Below are 18,748 nucleotides of genomic sequence, written 5' to 3'. Positions count from 1 at the left end.
TGCAGTTGCTGGGTCATAGAACATAGAACATAGTTCTGTGTTTAATTCTTTGAGGAACCTCCATACTGTTTTCCAGAGTAGCTGCATTCCAGGGAATGCAGTTTGCATTCCCACCAGCAGTACAAAAGAGATCCTCTCTCTGCATCCTCGCCAACATCTGTTGTTGCCTGCGTTGTTAATGTTAGCCATTCTGACAGGTGTAAGGTGGTATCTCATTGTGGTTTTGCTTTGTATTTCCCTGATGATGAGTGATGTTGAACATTTTTTCATGTGTCGGTTGGCCATCTGGATGTCTTCTTTGGAGAAGTGTTTATTCATGTCTTTTGCCCATTTCTTCACTGGGTTATTTGTTTTTTGGGTGTTGAGTTTGATAAGTTCTTTATAGATTCTGGATCCTAACCCTTTATCTGATATGTCGTTTGCAAATGTCTTCTCCCATTCTGTCAGTTGCCTTTTAGTTTTTCTGATTGTTTCCTTCGCTGTGCAGAAGCTCTTTATTTTGTTGAGGTCCCAGTAGTTCATTTTTGCTTTTGTTTCCCTTGGCTCCAGAGACATATTAAGAAGTTGCTTCAGCCAAGGTCAGAGAGGTTTTTGCCTGCTTTTTCCTCTAGTATTTTGATGGCTTCCTGTCTTACATTTAGGTCTTTCATCCATTTTGAGTTTATTTTTGTGTATGGTGTAAGAAAGTGGTCCAGGTTCATTTTTCTGCATGTCACTGTCCAATTTTCCGAACACCATTTGCTGGAGAGATTGTCTTTATTCCATTGGATATTCTTTCCTGCATTGTCAAAGATTAGTTGGCCATACGTTTGTGGGTCCACTTCTGGGTTCTCTGTTCTGTTCCATTGATCTGAGTGTCTATTCTTGTGACAGTACCATACTGTCTTGATGATTACAGCTTTGCAATACATCTTGAAATCCAGGATTGTGATGCCTCCAGCTTTGGTTATCTTTTTCAGGATTGCTTTGGCTATTCAGGGTCTTTTCTGGTTCCATACAAATTTTAGGATTATTTGTTCTAGCTCTGTGAAGAATGCTGGTGTTATTTTGGTAGGTATTGCGTTGAATGTGTAGATTGCTTTGGGTAGTATTGACATTTCCACAATATTTGTTCTTCCAATCCATGAGCACGGAATATTTTTCCATTTTGTTTTTTGTGTCTTCTTCAATTTCTTTCATAAGCTTTCTATAGTTTTCAGTGTATAGGTTTCTTACCTCTTTTGTTAGGTTTATTCCCAGGTATTTTATGGTTTTTGGTGCAATTGTAAATGGGATCGATTCTTTGATTTCTCTCCCATTGCTTCATTATTGGTGTATAGAAATGCAACCAATTTCTGTGCATTGTTTTATATCCTGTGACTTTGCTGAATTCACGGATCAGTTCTAGCAGTTTTTTGGTGGAATCTTTTGGGTTTCCCATATAGAGTATCATGTTCTCTATGAAGAGTGAAAGTTTGACTTCCTCTTTGCCTATTTGGATGCCTTTTACTTTCTTCCTTTGTGTTGTCTGATTGCTGAAGCTAGGACTTCCAATACTGTGTTGAATTACAATGGTGAGAGTGGACATCCCTGTGATGTTCCTGACCTTAGGGGGAAAGCTCTCAGTGTTTCCCCTTTGAGGATGATATTAGTGTTGGGTCTTTCATATATGGCTTTTATGATTTTGAGATATGACCTTTTTATCCATACTTTCTTGAGGGTTTTTATCAAGAAAGGATGCTGTATTTTGTCAAATGCTTTCTCTGCATCTATTGAGAGGATCATGTGGTTCTCGTCCTTCTTTTAATGATGTGATGTATCACATTGATTGTTTGTGGATATTGAACCAGCCCTGCTTCCCAGGTATAAATCCCATTTGATTGTGGTGAATAATTCCTTCAGTAGATTGTTGGATCTGGTTGCTAGTATTTTGTGGATAATTTTTGCATTCATGTTCATCAGGGAAATTGGTTTGTAGTTCTTCTTTTTAGCGGGGTCTTTGGTTTTGGAATGAATGTAATGCTGACCTCATAGAATGAGTTTGGAAGTTTTCCTTCCATTTCTATTTTTTGAAACAGCTTCAAAAGAATAGGAGTTAATGCTTCTTTAAAGATTTGGTAGAATTCCCCAGGAAAGCCATGCGCCCTGGGCTCTTGTTTTTTTTGGGAGATTTTTGATTACTAATCCAGTGTTTTTACTGGTTATGGGTCTGTTCAAATATTCCATTCTTCCTGTTTCAGTTTTGGTAGTTTATATGTTTCTAGGAATTAGTCCATTTCTTCCAGATTACTCAGTTTATTGGCATATGATTGCTCATAGTATTCTCTTATTATTGTTTGTATTTCTGCAGTGTTGGTTGTGATCTCTCCTCCTCCTTTCTGATCAAACTGGCTAGGGGCTTATTAGTTTTGTTAATTGTTTTAAAGAACCAGCTTGTGGTTTCATTTATTTGTTCTACTGTTTTTTTGTTTTTGTTTTTTTTTTTATTTCAATAGCTTTGATTTTTGCTCTAATCTTTATTATTTCCCATCTTCTGCTGGTTATGGGTTTTATTTGCTGTTCTTTTTCCAGCTCTTTAAGGTGTAAGGTTCGGTTGTGTATCTGAGACCTTTCTTCCTTCTCTAAGAAGGCCTAGATTGCTATATACTTCCCTCTTATGACTGCCTTTGCTGCTTCCCAGAGGTTTTGTGCTCTAGTATTATTATTTTCTTTGGCTTCTATATACTTTTTAATTTCCTCTTTAAGTTCTTGGTTAACACATTCATTCTTTAGTACGATGTTCTTTAGTCTCCAATTATTTGTTGTCTTTCCAGATTTTCTCTTATGGTTCATTTCGAGTTTCATCACGGTGTGGTCTGAAAATATGCATGGAATGCTCTCGATCTTTTTGTACTTGTTGAGGGCTGATTTGTGTCCCAGTATGTGATCTATTCTGGAGAATGTTCCATGTGCACTCAAGAAGAATGTGTATTCCATCTGTGTCACATTTGGGTAATTCTTGCAATATTTCAGACTTTGTCATTACTATATTTGTTACAGTGATCTATGATCAGTAATTATGACTTGCTGAAAGCTCAGATGATGATTAGCATTTTTTAGCAATAAAGTCATGTACGTATTTCCTATTCATATGCTGTGGCACATTTAGACTATAGTAAATAGTGTAAATGTAATTTTTATGTGCACTAGGAAACCAAAAAAATTATTTTTTATCTTTAATAATATTTTTAATTTTTATTTTAATTCCACTATAAAAACATGTAGTATTATATTAATTTCAGGTGTACAGTGTAGTGATTCAGCAATTCCATATATTACTCAGTACTTATCAAGAGTACCCTTAATCCCCTCTGCCTATTCAGCAGCCCCCCCCCCACTGCTTCTCTAGCAACCATCTGTTTATTCTCTATAGTTGAATCTTTTTTTGTTTTCTCTCTTTTTCCTTTTGTTCATTTGTTTCTTAAATTCCACATATAATTGAAATCATATGGTATTTGTCTTTCTCTAACTGGCTTATTTTGCTTAGCATTTTACTCTCTAGATCCATCCATGTTGTTGCAAATGGCAAGATTTCATTCTATTTTTATGCTAATATTCCATTGTATACACACACACACACACACACACTACATCTTTATCCATTCATCTGTTAGTAGATACTCAGGCTGCTTCCATAATTTGGCTATTATAAATAATGGTGCAATAAACATAGTGGTGCATATATCCTTTCGAATTAGTGTTTTCATATTCTTTGAGTAAATACCCAGTAGTCAATTACTGGATCATAGGATAGCTCTATTTTTCATTTTTTCAGCAACCTCTATACTGTCTTCCATAGTGGCTGTACCAGTTTGCATTCCTACCAACAGTGTTTTTTCTCCACATCCTGGCCAATACTTGCTGTTTCTTGTGTTTTTGATTTTAGCCACAAAAAATTTATTTGACTTGCTTTATTGCGATATTTGCTTTATTGCGGTGGTCTGGATCCCAACCCGCAATATCTCTAAGGTATGCCTTATTATTATAGAAAACTGATTATAAGACAAGACACCTGTGTTCTAGTCCTAGCACTGCCTCTAATGAGCAATTGCATGTTATTGAGCCAATAATTTACTCAGTGCTGCCATTTCCCTCAAGTTCATTGAAGTAGGTGATATGTATGTTTTCTTCCAACCTAACCATGGCCAAATCTGTTTTAGGAGTAAAGCAATGTTGGGGCTCCTGGGTGGCTCAGTCGGTTAAGCGTCCGACTTCGGCTCAGTGCATGATCTCACAGTCCGTGAGTTCGAGCCCCATGTTGGGCTCTGTGCTGGCAGCTCAGAGCCTGGAGCCTGTTTCAGATTCTGTGTCTCCCTCTCTCTCTGACCCTCCCCCGTTCATGCTCTGTCTCTCTCTGTCTCAAAAATAAATAAACATTAAAAAAAATTAAAAATAAAAAAGGAGTAAAGCAATGTTAAATTTCTGTGGATTATTCTAGACGTCATAATAAAATTTACAGTTGACATATTTCTAAAAAGAAGATTGTGTGTGTGTGTGTGTGTATAATATAGAGTACTCATAAGAAAATCTTACAATTTTAAACTGCTGTACAGTTCTTATAATCCAGTGACACTTATTACTTATCAGTTTACTTTGGCTATGTGAGTTTCAATAATAAGTTATATATGTATTCTGTCAATTTAGACCAGCTACTTGCCCATTTGAATGGAAATGGTACATGCTTACTTATGATTAGTTTCTAATTGGCAAGACTTTAATCACTGATGATTTCATTTATCATTATAAAAAATGAAATTTAATTGACTACTTTTTAAAAATACACATGTAGCCAGAATTTTATTTAATAAGTATCTAAATGGTGAGTCAATGGTGAAAAATTAATACTCATTTCATTTCCATTTTAGTTGAGCTGTATTCCTGGGCCTTGTCCAACTTCAGATGATTTGAAATATACTATGACTCGTTTAGCAGTAGATGGAGCAGATATTTATATTGTGGAGCATGGCTGTGCTACAAATCTAAAGGTACACATTTGTCTATTTCTTGGCTAGTGTAGTTCTTTTTCCTTTTTACCAAACCATACCTCCATTTCTTGAAATAGAACACACATTTATAATTTGCCATCTCACAAAACACTACAGAATCCCAGGAGATAGCTCTTGGTGTTTTGCCTGTCCGTGTTCTCTTCTGGTGTGTTTCTTAAGGCACTTTCTTTCACTACTATTTCACTCTAACTGAATTATCATGACCTTGCTTTATGGCAGAAATGTAAACGTGTAGCTTGCTTTTATGGCAGAGATTAAATTGGCAGTGTTTTTAAAAGGTTTGATTTTAAGTGCCTTTAGGTATTATATATTTATATCCTGCCTGGCTCTTGCAAACATCTATTTGCCACCTCTGCTTTATGGGTTACTGCTTAAAATTAAGCCTTATTAAGAGTCTGTAATTTTTATTACTTCCTACCCTTATAACTTTTCTTTCCTCCTTCTCTCTTTTGTTTTCCTTTGGACTTATGTTCTTTTCCTTTTATCCTCTTTTTTGTTTTTAATTGAATGTCTATTTTCATTCTGTTGCATGTATCTTTTCTGTTTCCCTTCTTTTTCTTCTTCTGTCTTTCATGCAGTTTGAAATAATTGCCTATTCTATAGTTTATTCTAAGTTGATTAAGAATATGGAGACCACAGTTTTATTTCATTCTCTTCATTCAATTTAGATGGGTGCAATTCGAGTTGCGAACTGTAATCTCCACAATCAGTCGGTTGGGGAAGGAATAAGTGCTGCAATTCAGGATTTTCAAGTGAGACAGTACATTGAACAGTTAAATAATTCCAGAGTTGGACTTCAGCCTGCAGTGCTACGGAGGGCCTATTGGCTTGAAGCTGGGTCAGCCAATTTAGGACTCATTACTGTTGATATTGCATTAGCTGCAGATCATCATTCTAAACATGAAGCCCAAAGACATTTCTTAGAAACTCATGATGCCAGAACTAAGAGGTAAGTTAAATTTAAGGATGGTAATAGTCCCAAGCTCAGATGAAAATTAGCCTATAATTATAGAGCAAATTCTACTGTTAGGAATGGAATAGGAATATTTTATATAAAGACAAAAAGATTGTGCCGGGTATACCTCAGTGAATATATAAGAATTTGATACTTAAGTAAATACATTATATATCTCATCTGTGGTAATTGTGTGGTTGCTGGAAATAACATTGTTTTTTAATGTATTTCTAAGCTCATACTATGTGTGTTAGCGGTGAAATGAGTTTAAACTATTGGTTCCCAAATAACATTGTATAGAGCACTATCCTCCTTTCTTTCCCATGACAGCCATCCACTTCCAATTCATCATTTCTAGAAAACATCATTGCTATCACTGTGTACTCTACAAAATTCCTTTTATGGGCCCTCATGACTGCAGGGGAGATTAAAAAAAATATGGGACCTAATTCCTAAGGAATGGTTGTTAAGAAATAATTTTATCTGCCATTCAAAAAGTTGCCAGAGCCTCTTACTGACTAATGTCCATTTAAAATACCAGGACATGGGAATGCAAGCTGGTGCAGCCACTCTGGAAAACAGTATGGAGGTTCCTCAAAAATTAAAAATAGAACTACCCTACAACCCAGCAATTGCACTACTAAGTATTTATCCAGGGGATACAGGTGTGCTGTTTTGAAGGGACACATGCACCCCCGTGTTTATAGCAGCACTATCAACAATAGCCAAAGTATGGAAAGAGCCCAATGTCCATCGATGGATGAATGGATAAAGATGATGTGGTATATATATACAATGGAGTATTACTTGGCAATCAAAAAGAGTGGAATCTTGCCATTTGCAACTAGGTGGATGGAACTGGAGGGTATTATGCTAAGTGAAATTAGTCAGAGAAAGACAAAAATCATATGACTTCACCACTATGAGGACTCTAAGATACAAAACAGATGAACATAAGGGAAGGGAAACAAAAATAATATAAAAACAGGGAGGGGGACAAAACAGAAGAGACTCACAAATGTGGAGAACAAACTGAGGGTTACTGGAGGGGTTGTGGGAGGGGGGATGGGCTAAATGGGTAAGGGGCACTAAGGAATCTACTCCTGAAATCATTGTTGCACTATATGCTAACTAATTTGGATGTAAATTAAAAAAAATTAAATTAAATTTAAAAAAAAATAAAAAAATAAAAAATAAAATACCAGGTTAACTTTTTCCATCCCTATCTCTGCCATTATAAAGTTAATACGAGCCTATTTTATTTTATTTATTTTTATTTTATTAAAAATTTTTTAAAAATGTTTATTTTTGAGAGAGAGAGAGAGAGCAAGCAGGGGAGGAACAAAGAGAGAGAGAGACACAGCATCCAAGCAGGCTTGGTGCTGTCAGCACAGAGCCCGATATGGGTCTGCAGTCCACGAACTGTGTGATCATGACCTGAGCTGAAGTCAGACGCTTAACTAACTGAGCCACCCAGGCACCCCGAGCTTGTTTTTAAAATAGGGGAAACTACTCCGAAATAGAGGGAAATAATTTCCATAACCTTATCACACTGAATTTGTCATATTTCTTACCCGTATTTTTAGTGTATCTTTCTTACACTTGAGATCATCTTGTATTTATATTTTAAAATTCAGCATGTTGTATTAAACTTACACCCTAACCATCTGCCCAAATAATAGAAAATTTTATAAAGTTCCTTTCAAATAAATGATAATACACAATTAGAAAGATAAATTGTACTTTATTTAGCCATTGCCCTTGTTATATTAAATATGTAGATAGTGTTTCTAAATTTATCATTTTAAATAATAGAGGAACGTTTTGCACATAAAATCTTTTCTCACGTGGTCTTTAAATTCCTTTTATTTTTTTAACTGTCTTTTTAATGTTTGTTTATTTTAGAGAGAGACAGCCTGAGTGCACAGGGGATGGGCAGAGAGAAAGGGAGACAGAATCCCAACTCTGGGCTGACAGCTGCGCTAAGATGATGTGGGGCTCGATCTCACAAACTGTGAGATCATGACCTGAACCCAGATCAAGAGCCACCCAGGCACCCCTAAATTCCCTTTAAATAGTTTCTTTAGAAAGAGATGTGACGGTGCCTTTTGATATGCCTTCCCAAATTACTTCCCAGAAAGATTATTTCAGTTTATATTCCCAGTGGCTTTTAGGAGCATCTCTGTCTCACTGCATCTTTGCTGCCCTTTAAGTGTTTGATGAGAATTAAAACGTGGTATCTCTTTGTTTTATTTTGCATTTCTTTATTTCTGAGTTTTACACTTTTTTTCATGTATTTATTGGCTGTTTTTATTTCCTCATTTGTAAATTGCCCATTATTATTCTATGTCTATTTATTTATTGGCATATTGTATTTCTTAAAAATTTTTAAGAGCTCTTTATAGGTTACCATCCTTTTAATAGTTCCTGTTGCTAATATTTTGCAATTTGTTTCATTTTTAATTTTTTTAATCTTATAGATTTTAATTTTTGTATATTAAAATATGTCAGTTTTCCCCTTTGTAATTCTTTTACTAATTTGAGGAAGTATTTCTTTTGCTAGTAATCCCTTGGCACCTGTATTTTCTTATTTTTTTCTTACCTTTTTTTTAACTCTATCTGGATTTTTCTGCAAATATCTTCTCAAAAAGAGAAAAATTCATACCTAATACACATTTATTTTTCCATTTCATCACAAATGTTTAGGTATTTTTATCTTTTAATTTTCCCAAAGAACTGTTTTTTTTAGTTAAAAAATTTTTTTGAGGTTTTTATTGAGGTTACATTTATCTTTTTTTTTTTTCAACGTTTATTTATTTTTGGGACAGAGAGAGACAGAGCATGAACGGGGGAGGGGCAGAGAGAGAGGGAGACACAGAATCAGAAACAGGCTCCAGGCTCTGAGCCATCAGCCCAGAGCCTGACGCGGGGCTTGAACTCACGGACCGCGAGATCGTGACCTGGCTGAAGTCGGACGCTTAACCGACTGCGCCACCCAGGCGCCCCTTAAGTTACTTTAAGATCCTGACATTTTATAAAAGTGAGTATGGAAGCTCATGTGTGGAGAATATTGTTTTAAAAACTTTGATTTCTTTGATAATTATTTCTCAGGAAGCCAGTTAATGTGAACAAAGTGCTTGTGTCTAATTAGCTGAGATGGTAGAACAAGGTGCTGATGAAGCTAAGGAGGTGGCATCATGTGATTCAGGTTCCAAGTGTTCAGTAAATCCAACCATTTAGATTGGTTTCAGTGCTCTGATTGGTTAATAATTGTGAAGAGTCTGGGATTTTATCCTACTTGCAAGCTAACAAGTTAGCCTACCACAGTTTCATGGGTGCTGGCAGAAAACACAAGACCTCTGGCCAGAGACAAAGGACTTTATTACTTACAGCAAAAGCACTAGCCAGAGTCCTATGTGCTTGCATTGGTTCTCTGTGCCCTCAAAGTAGGGTTTCCAGATGAAATACAGGAAGCCTAGTTAAATTTGAATTTCAGGGGCACCTGGGTGGCTCAGTTGGTTAAGCGTCCGACTTCAGCTAAGGTCATGATCTTGTGGTCTGTGAGTTTGAGCCCCGCGTCGGGCTCTGTGCTGACAGCTCAGAGCCTGGAGCCTGTTTCAGATTCTGTGTCTCCCTCTCTCTCTGACCCTCCCCCATTCATGCTCTGTCTCTCTGTCCCCAAAATAAATAAAAACGTTAAAAAAAATTTTTTTTTAATTGAATTTCAGATAAATGATAAACAACAAATAACTTCTCAGTGTGTCATATTGCCCCATACATTGCATAAGGAAAACTTATTTACGTTTATTTATTTATTTTGAGAGAGAGAGCACGCACACGCATGTGTGTGTGTGAGTGGGGGAGGGGCAGAGAGAGAGGGAGAGAGAGAATCCCAAGTAGGCTCTGTGCCTGATGCGGGCTCGATCTCACAACCGTGGGATCACGTACTGAGCTGAAATCAAGAGTCTAGCGCTTAACTGACTGGCTCACCCAGACGGCCCTTTACCACTTTTGTAGTAAGTGGAAGCAAGCGTGCTCTATTTCAGGATGAGACATTACCTCATCTTTTAAGGTTGTTTACTGCTAGTACATCCCTGAGAAGTGGCCTGGTCAGAGCTTCACATTCTTGGCCTACCCAGCAAGAACAGGTAGGCATGTTTAGGCATATTGGTAATTGCCTCTCCTAGCATGTAGGTATCAGAGGTAACTCACTGATCTTCAGCTTTGGCTGGCTGCCTTTGTGTATATTTGATTCCCAGGAGTTTTGGGGCCTAGATATATTATTTTTTCATATAATTGGAGAAGTTGCTGGACACAAAGGTCATTCGTTTCTTTAGGTCAGTGTTTTTGAAAAGTATACTTCCCAAACCACCACCACCAGTGTGTCCTTGGAACTTGTTAGAAATTTATATAATAAGACCTTACCAGACTTCATTCAGAAACTCTGCGGGTGGTGCCCTGCTCGCCATATTGTGATAAGTCCTTTAGGTGATTCAAATGCAAGCTAAAGTTTAAGAACTAGTGCACTGAACTATAATAAAGGTAAGGAAAGGGAGCTTACATTTGTTATGCAACTTCTGTATTCCAGGTTTTATATCAGGAGCTTTACATATGTTATACCATTTAATCTTCAAAACAGTCTTATTAGGTATATCAGACCATAATTTTACAGTTGAGGAAACTGAGGCTCAGAAATTGTTAACTAACATGTCCAAGATCCTAGAGTTATTAAGTGGCACCACTGGAATTAGAACCCATGTCTAGATGACTGCAAATCCATGCATTTTGCTAAGCTTTTTGCTACACAAATGAGGTAAAAACTGTGTGTGGAATATGTAAGATCTTTTATTTTGATAGTGCTTAAAATAGTTTGCTTAGTGACTGAATCTTAATACTTTATAATGGAGAAGTGATTTGCATTTGATAACATTTAATTGCAGTAATACCTCAAATTTTCACTAATCCTAAGGCTTTCTCATGTATTTTTCCTTCTGTCTTCTCTAGACTGATGTTCCACTTCTAACTTGATATATTTCATCTCATCTTTCACATCTCAAATACTACTTTTTGAAAGGTTCCTTCTTTTTCCTTATCACAATACCCTTTTTTTTTTTTTTTAATTACCTCATAGCACTCAGTATAATTTATGATTAGATATTTTTGTTTATGGCTTGTCTGTGCCTCTGTACTCTAAACTTCACATGGATAAGACTGTCATTTTCACCTAGCACAATACTAGGCACATATAGATATGTTCAAGAAATATAAATGAGTGAATGTAAAATGAAAATAATAATACCTATTCTGTCTTCCCTTGAGGGCCCTGAGGAGACAGTGAGATAATGCGTGTAAATGTGTTTAGCAAAACAGACTTAATATGAGATGGTTTTATCATTTAAAGTTTAAAAAAGAGGAATAAAGATATATCTCCTATATTTGTATTATATTTTTTTAAGAAAGAGGATAGTTAATATACTGACAGGCTTATGTATGGACCACTCACAGAGCTTGAAGACTTTTACATACATTTTCTCCCATTGTCTTAATTCTTAATACTTCATTTGAAGTCCTTATTACAAAATTATTACAGTTTTTTTCTCTAAAAGATAGAATGCATCATTTTGGCCTTATACATCATTTTGGCCTTATTGAGAAATAATTTCCCACTTGTCCCACATTTATAGTATTTTGGTGTATTTACCATGTGAAATAGGCTGTGAAGTGCTAACGGTGATAAATTATTAAGTATAATCTGTACCCATGGTTTTGTCCACTTTTTACATTAATGTTTAAAATTTTTAGTACTTTTGAGAATATTTAAATATTCTCGAATAAAATTTAAATAAAAATATTTAAAACTGCTATTTTAAAATTGGATTTAAATGTCTGATCTTTAATATTTGCTTTTTTTAACATATATATATATACTTAGTGCATATATATATATATGTTTGTAGCATATGCTACATCTCTCTTCCTGTTCCTGCTTACTTTCATCTCACCATGGTGATATTGGGTTTTTGTTTTAAATGTTTATTTGTTTATTTAGAGAGAAAGCAGAGGGGGGAGGGGCAGAGAGAGAAGAGAGAATATGAAGCAGGTATTGGGACTCAATCTCAAGAACTGTGAGATCATGACCTAGCTGAAATCAAGTCAGATGCTTAACTGACTGTGGTACCCAGGTGCCTCCCAGACTGTTTTTTTTTTTTTTTTTTTTTTTTTTTAAGAAAGACAAAATGGTTAAAAAGACATTCCACAACAAAAATAAACTTTATGTTTGTGTTTACCTTGTCTTTTAAAAATATTAACAATTAACTTATTTTTAATTATTTGCCAAAAAGTTTTTTATTTCTTAATCAGTTTTTGTTATGTTGTTGTTTTTGTTTGTTTCTGTTTTGGGTTCTGTTTAGGTTGTGGTTTTTGTGGCCAGATGATACCCTGAAGAATAAGAGGTGTAAGAACAAATGTGGTTGTCTTGGTGGCTGCAGATTCTTTGGTGGCACAGTAACTGGCCTAGATTTCTTCAAACTTGAAGAGTTGACACCTTCCAGTAGTTCTGCGTTTTCAAGCACGAGTGCAGAGTCTGATATGTATTATGGACAGTCTCTGCTACAACCTGGAGAATGGATTATTACTAAAGAAATTCCCAAAGTTGTAGATGGTAATGTGTTGTCACTTGTGCTAATCTTTTATCTTTATCTTTACATCATTCTGAGAGAGCTGTGTTACTTTGTTCAACTCAATTTTTTGAGCAGTCTTATAGGTAGAATTCATTATAATCTGCCTTTGTTTTGCAGATGATTTAACTAAAGCCAGATAAGACTAATGAGTTTTTTATAGTTATACAAGGCAAAAGTAGGCCTACTCTTTGGATCTCCCATTGTTGGTATTGGTGATCTTCCTAGCCAACTGTATTCTGAGTATTACATATCATTTCCTAGAAGTCAGCTTCCAGAGGTGCACTTAAGAATAGCTGTGTTCCAAGGTAACAGTTGTTTTATCAAGGTTACTTTTATAGGAAAACTTGTCAAGAGTAGTATCTATACTATTGGGCTTCATGTTACCAACTACTTTTGCAATATACTCTTATCACTAAAAATTGAACATATCAAGAAGAGAAATGTGACCTTTCCTTAGATCCAGTAGGATAACTTTGTAAATATACAAGGTTGGTATAAGCAGTAAATGGTGGTTTTAAGTATATTAGACTTGGATTTATCTAGTATCTTTTCTCTAAAGACTTCAGCAATGGATTTTCCTTTGGATTTTTTTTAATTGTGTGTTCCTACAATTAAGTGCAATGTTTACTGCCTAAGTTGCCATGCTGTCAAGAAGTGAAATTTAGAGAAGTCTTGGTATTTTACTAATATTAGCCTTTTCCTCTCGATCTATTCAGAAGCATTGACAGCACTGCCTTTTGTCTGTAGACCCAAAGGGAGGGAAGAAAGTGTATTGATTTCCTATGTATAAGGAGCTCTTAGAGGAAAGAGCTGAGCTACATATGTCAAACTCTCGTTTTAATGATATTTCACTAAATATTAATACATAAGTATGTACATCTTATTTAAAGTTGACTTCTGTAGTTTTGGCTAGAATAACAGTACATTATTATTATTATTTTTAAATGTTTATTTATTTTTGAGAGAGAGACACACAGAGCACAAGCTAGGAGGGGCAGAGAGAGAGGGAGACATAGAATCCGGAGCAGGACCCAGGCTCTGAGCTGTCGGCACAGAGCCTGACGTGGGGCTCAAACTCACAAACCATGAGATCAAGACCTGAGCTGAAGTCAGGCGCTTAGCCCACTGAGCCACCTAGGCACCCCAATAACAGTACATTATTGTAGAAAATCTGCAAACATTAAAACTTCTTGACATTTATTTTTTAAAAAAATTTTTTTTCAACGTTTTTTATTTATTTTTGGGACAGAGAGAAACAGACATGAACGGGGGAGGGGCAGAGAGAGAGGGAGATACAGCATCGGAAACAGGCTCCAAGCTCCGAGCCATCAGCCCAGAGCCTGACGCGGGGCTCGAACTCACGGACCGCGAGATCGTGACCTGGCTGAAGTCGGACGCTTAACCGACTGCGCCACCCAGGCGCCCCATAAAAACTTCTTGACATTTAAAAGATAGGAAAGATGCTAAATAAAATATATCATTTTTCTTATTACTTTCTTACATTTGAATAATGTTTGTTTTTAAAAGTTTTCACAGGCATTTTCTCATTTAATCTTCAAGCTACCATGTGAGTTCTATATTTTCCTTGTTTACAGTAAGGAAAGTGAGGCTCATCACTGAGACTGAGTTGCATGAAATCATATAGCCAAGTAGATGGCTAAGCAGAAACTAGAATCAGGGCCATCAAAGCCACTTCAGTGTTATTTCTGCTGTACTACAGCTGGCACTAATTTCAGCACTGCTTGATTTTCTAATCTGGATGAAAATTTAACCATCACAAATGGAAGACAGAACATCTACAGGGAATTTACACATAGTAGAAAAGAGGGAAGAGAACAAATTCTCCAACTGAACAAAGCAAAGCTCATTATAACTCTTATAATGTATAATAATAAGGATTTTCTGTATCTCCTGTTGATTCAGGAGTGACCTATAATTCACAAATTGCTATAAATTTGCTATAGATTTAACCACTATGTAAGTATGTGACTTTCTGATTGTTGTGGTTTCCAGGAGCCAAGTATAGATGTGCAGTGTTAGGATAGAATCAAGGAGGGCACATGGTAGAACTCAGGATTTCCTTGGAAGGTCAGTGAACACCAGTTTCCTACCACTTACAAGTGAATGAAACTCCATTTTGACTTTTACTGCTTTGATTTTTCCATTTGTGGTAAGAGAAGCAAATAATATTACTTACATTGTAAATTCTTAAGTCTTCTTACTCCTTAAATTCCATCTAGGACTGCATTCTTGGAGAGAAGTTTTCTCCTACTAGCAGATTCCTCTTTCTTGGATAACACAGGGATGGTTGGAGGAGAATAGAAACTGGGCCAGACTTATTTTTTGGATCTAAGCAGCTGTAGAACTCTCTTTTCATTCTCCTTCTCCTCCATTTACATAACACATCACAGGGCTCTTATAAAAGGCTGAGGAAATGTTCCACATTAAAGAATACATGACAACTGAATGTAGTAATATATGATCTTAGATTGAAGGGGCAGAGATGCTTTAAAGGACATTATTGGGTCAATTGAAAAAAATGGGAAGCACATGGAAGATTAGATAACAGTATTGTATAAATACTAAATTCATCAAATTGACAATTATCAGTGGTTATTTATTATTCTTAGGAAATAAACATTTATTTAGGGTAAAAGGCTACAATGTCTGCAAATGACTTTCAGTTCAAAAAGCACTATGTATATATTATACATAATAGAGAAAATGGGGCAAAATGTTTAAAATAGGTAATTCCAAGTAAAAAATTTATGGTGGCTTTGTGTTATTCTTTAAAGTTTTCTGTAAGTTTGAACATTTTCAAATAAAGGTTAAAAAAAGAGGAGGAAAAATTTCAATGACTATGGACTCTGGATCCATACCTAATGTAGATATCTTTCTATAGTGTTTAGCATATTGTTATGTGAAACTGAATACTTTTGCTGTAAAAAAATGATTATGTTTATAAAAATAAGAAATTGGATTAAGTGTTCACATTTTTCACAAATTGCTTTTGAAATTATGTTCATATAACCTACTTTTTTGTTTGTTCAGGTAATGTGAATGGCATGAAGAGGAAAGAATGGGAAAACAAATCAGTGGGAATAGAAGTAGAAAGAAAAACTCAGCACCTTAGTCTTCAAGTACCGTTACGATCTCATAGCTCATCTTCTTCCTCAGAAGAAAATAGTAGTTCTAGTGCTGCACAGCCTTTACTGGCTGGAGAAAAAGAAAGTCCCTCTTCTGTTGCTGATGACCATTTGGTTCAAAAAGAATTCTTGCATAGTGCGAAAAGAGATGATGGCCAAGTAAGGTCAGTCAGTATTCAATTAGATTTAGAAACCTGATCCTAATAAGATAGTTATTACCAAAAATTTGGCAAGAAAATCTTTTTTCCTCTCAACTCATCTACTATAGAAAATTTTCTGCTCCTGAACATATTTTTAAATGTTACTTTGCTGTTGTCTGGTTACAAAATTAATACATACTCACTGCAGAAATAGGAAAATACAGAAAAGTATAATGAAAATAAATATTTCATGTCATCTCACAGATATGAACATTTCAGATTTTCCTCCACTCTCCTTGGCTATTCCTTCTTATTCCCTATTTCCATATCCTCCATTTTTCACCCTTCATCTCTTCTTTCTCTTCCTCTTACAACCTGCCATTGGTTGGATGTTATCCCTCAGGGCTCTGTTCTGTACCTTTATCTCTACTCACTCTGTACTGTTTCCCTAGATGGTCTCAATAATGGTTTGGCTTTAATTAAGATCTTTTAAATCTGAAACTCCAGCCAAAACTTTTGTTTCTATAGGCCCAGCTACTTTTTTTTTTTTTATATATTTTTACTTGGATGTTTCATGGAGACCTCAGACTCAACCTATAAAAAATGAACTAGTACCTCTCATGCTCAACTTGCTCTGCCTCAGTAAATGGCACTAGCATCAGTTGCTGAAGTTGGTGATATTGGGGTTATCTGTAATTTCTTCCTTTCCTTCAATGCCTCTCATTTAATCAAAGGCTTTGGTATATTTTGTGGGACAGACTTTTAAAGGATGTAAAAAAAAGTTACAAATGCATTAGTGTCCACAAAATATGGATTGAAGATTATACTTTGGGTTTCTTCAAGTTTGTATTTTGCTGTAAGCTGCCTCAATTTTTTCAGAACCACATGGGGTATGAACACATATTGTGCTGTTTTGCTACTTTGTATATTTTATTGTAAAATTTTAGATTTTCCTTTATTCATAAAAGAAATGATTAAAATTACTAAAAGAGTTTTCTAAGTGCTTCTCTTTGTACTTATATGATGTATAGTAAATGGTAATAGCTTTGCTTTCTGCTTTAGTATTCCTACAGAGATATCAGGAAATAGCCCCGTGTCTCCTAATACTCAGGAAAAGTCAGTAGGTCAGTCTCCTCTGAGATCTCCCTTGAAACGACAAGCCTCTGTATGTTCCACTCGACTTGGAAGTACCAAGAGCCTTACTGCTGCTTTTTATGGGGACAAGCAGCCTGTTACAGTTGGAGTCCAGTTTAGTAGTGATGTCTCCCGAAGTGATGAGAACGTGCTAGACTCACCAAAGCAGAGAAGGAGTTTTGGTTCATTTCCATACACACCATCAGCAGACTCCAATTCATTTCATCAATATCGATCAATGGATTCCAGTATGTCAATGGCTGATAGTGAAGCCTACTTTTCTGCAGCTGAAGAATTTGAGCCCATTAGCAGTGATGAAGGCCCGGGAACTTATCCAGGTAGAAAAAAGAAGAAAAAGCAAACACAGCAGATTGACTACAGTAGGGGTTCCATATATCACAGTGTGGAAGGGCCACTTACGGGCCACGGAGAAAGCATTCAGGATCCCCGAAGTCTGCCGTTCAAAACTCATCCTTCCCAGGCTTCATTTGTTTCTGCGTTAGGTGGAGAAGATGATGTTATAGAACATCCGTATGTTGTAGAAGTTGAGAAAACAGTAGAGAGTGAACAGATTACTTCTCAACAACCTGTGATGAATTGTTATCAGACTTACCTTACTCAGTTTCAGGTAATTAATTGGTCAGTGAAGCACCCTACTAACAAAAGAACCTCAAAATCCTCATTGCATCGTCCCCTCGATCTGGACACTCCAACCAGTGAAGAAAGTTCATCATCATTTGAACAGCTTTCTGTTCCAACTTTTAAGGTATAAACCAAGCCATTAGTTTCCACTGATACATTTAGTTAGATAAATCAGTTTTTAAGATGTTTCCAAAATTACTCTCTCAGTCATTTTAACTACCTCTCGGAAAGGTAGAATTTCTGAAATCATGGCTTCATGTGTAACAATAAATCTTAGGGTTATCGATGAGTATTATAAGTTTAAGCATATCAAATTAACAGTTTCAGACTTGATTGTCACAGTGTTAATTAATATATGGTCTCTATACGCATTATGCTCTAAGATTAAGATCAAGTCTCTGTGATTCAAATTTTCACATGTCTTGAAAATAAAATTTTGTAATTGTTTTTAATAGCTGGTGTTCTTTCTACTCAATCTGTAACTGCTTCTAAAAAAAAAAAAAAAAACTCTAGTTGCTTCTATGCAAATCAATTCCATGTGCTTGACATTTGAGACCTTCTAATTTAGCAGGAATTGGTTATTGTCCATTTCTGTAATGTATTCTGTAAATAGCTTTTTAAAGGAACACTAAAAATACATCAAAATAAATTTAGTGATAATAGCCAATATGAAAACTTTTATAAAATTATACATTTATAAGAGATTTTTAAAAAATGATTTTAAAGACCAAAATTAAGCATGTAAAATCTTATGAAACTGATTAACAGTGTTTAGGAATTTTATGTGATGTTTACTTACATAAACATACACACTTATTTAAAGTGTCTAAATGTTAATTTATTCATTCTTAATTCAGATATTATATACTACTGTGTGCCAGGCATTTGATGTACAGTGATGAGGGAAACAGACATAGGACTTATAGTTGAGGCGTGGGACCCAGACAGTTAATAGAAAAACAGATAGGTATATGATTACAAATTGAGAAGAGTCTTATGAAGATAATCAAAAAGAGAATAATGGGGG

The 18,748-nt window shown here is 35.6% G+C and overlaps 1 protein-coding gene across 10 annotated transcripts in view; it reads left to right on the top strand.

Moving 5' to 3' along the window:
• BLTP1 (bridge-like lipid transfer protein family member 1) overlaps positions 1-18,748 on the top strand; it is a 220,428-nt gene that overhangs the window by 91,132 nt on the left and 110,548 nt on the right. For all 10 annotated transcript variants that reach the window (XM_040474633.1, XM_040474632.1, XM_040474634.1 and 7 more), the window contains 5 exons: positions 4,884-5,003; positions 5,693-5,973; positions 12,390-12,640; positions 15,711-15,969; positions 17,008-17,845. In XM_040474633.1, coding sequence (XP_040330567.1) covers positions 4,884-5,003; positions 5,693-5,973; positions 12,390-12,640; positions 15,711-15,969; positions 17,008-17,845 — 1,749 coding nt within the window. The remainder of the gene's footprint in view (positions 1-4,883; positions 5,004-5,692; positions 5,974-12,389; positions 12,641-15,710; positions 15,970-17,007; positions 17,846-18,748) is intronic.

Source organism: Herpailurus yagouaroundi, unplaced genomic scaffold (assembly GCF_014898765.1).
Source record: "Herpailurus yagouaroundi ecotype Mexico unplaced genomic scaffold, PumYag 28, whole genome shotgun sequence".
Taxonomy (NCBI): Eukaryota; Metazoa; Chordata; class Mammalia; order Carnivora; family Felidae; genus Herpailurus; species Herpailurus yagouaroundi.
Note: the sequence above shows the minus strand (reverse complement) of the source record. Positions and strands in the feature narration are given on the sequence as shown.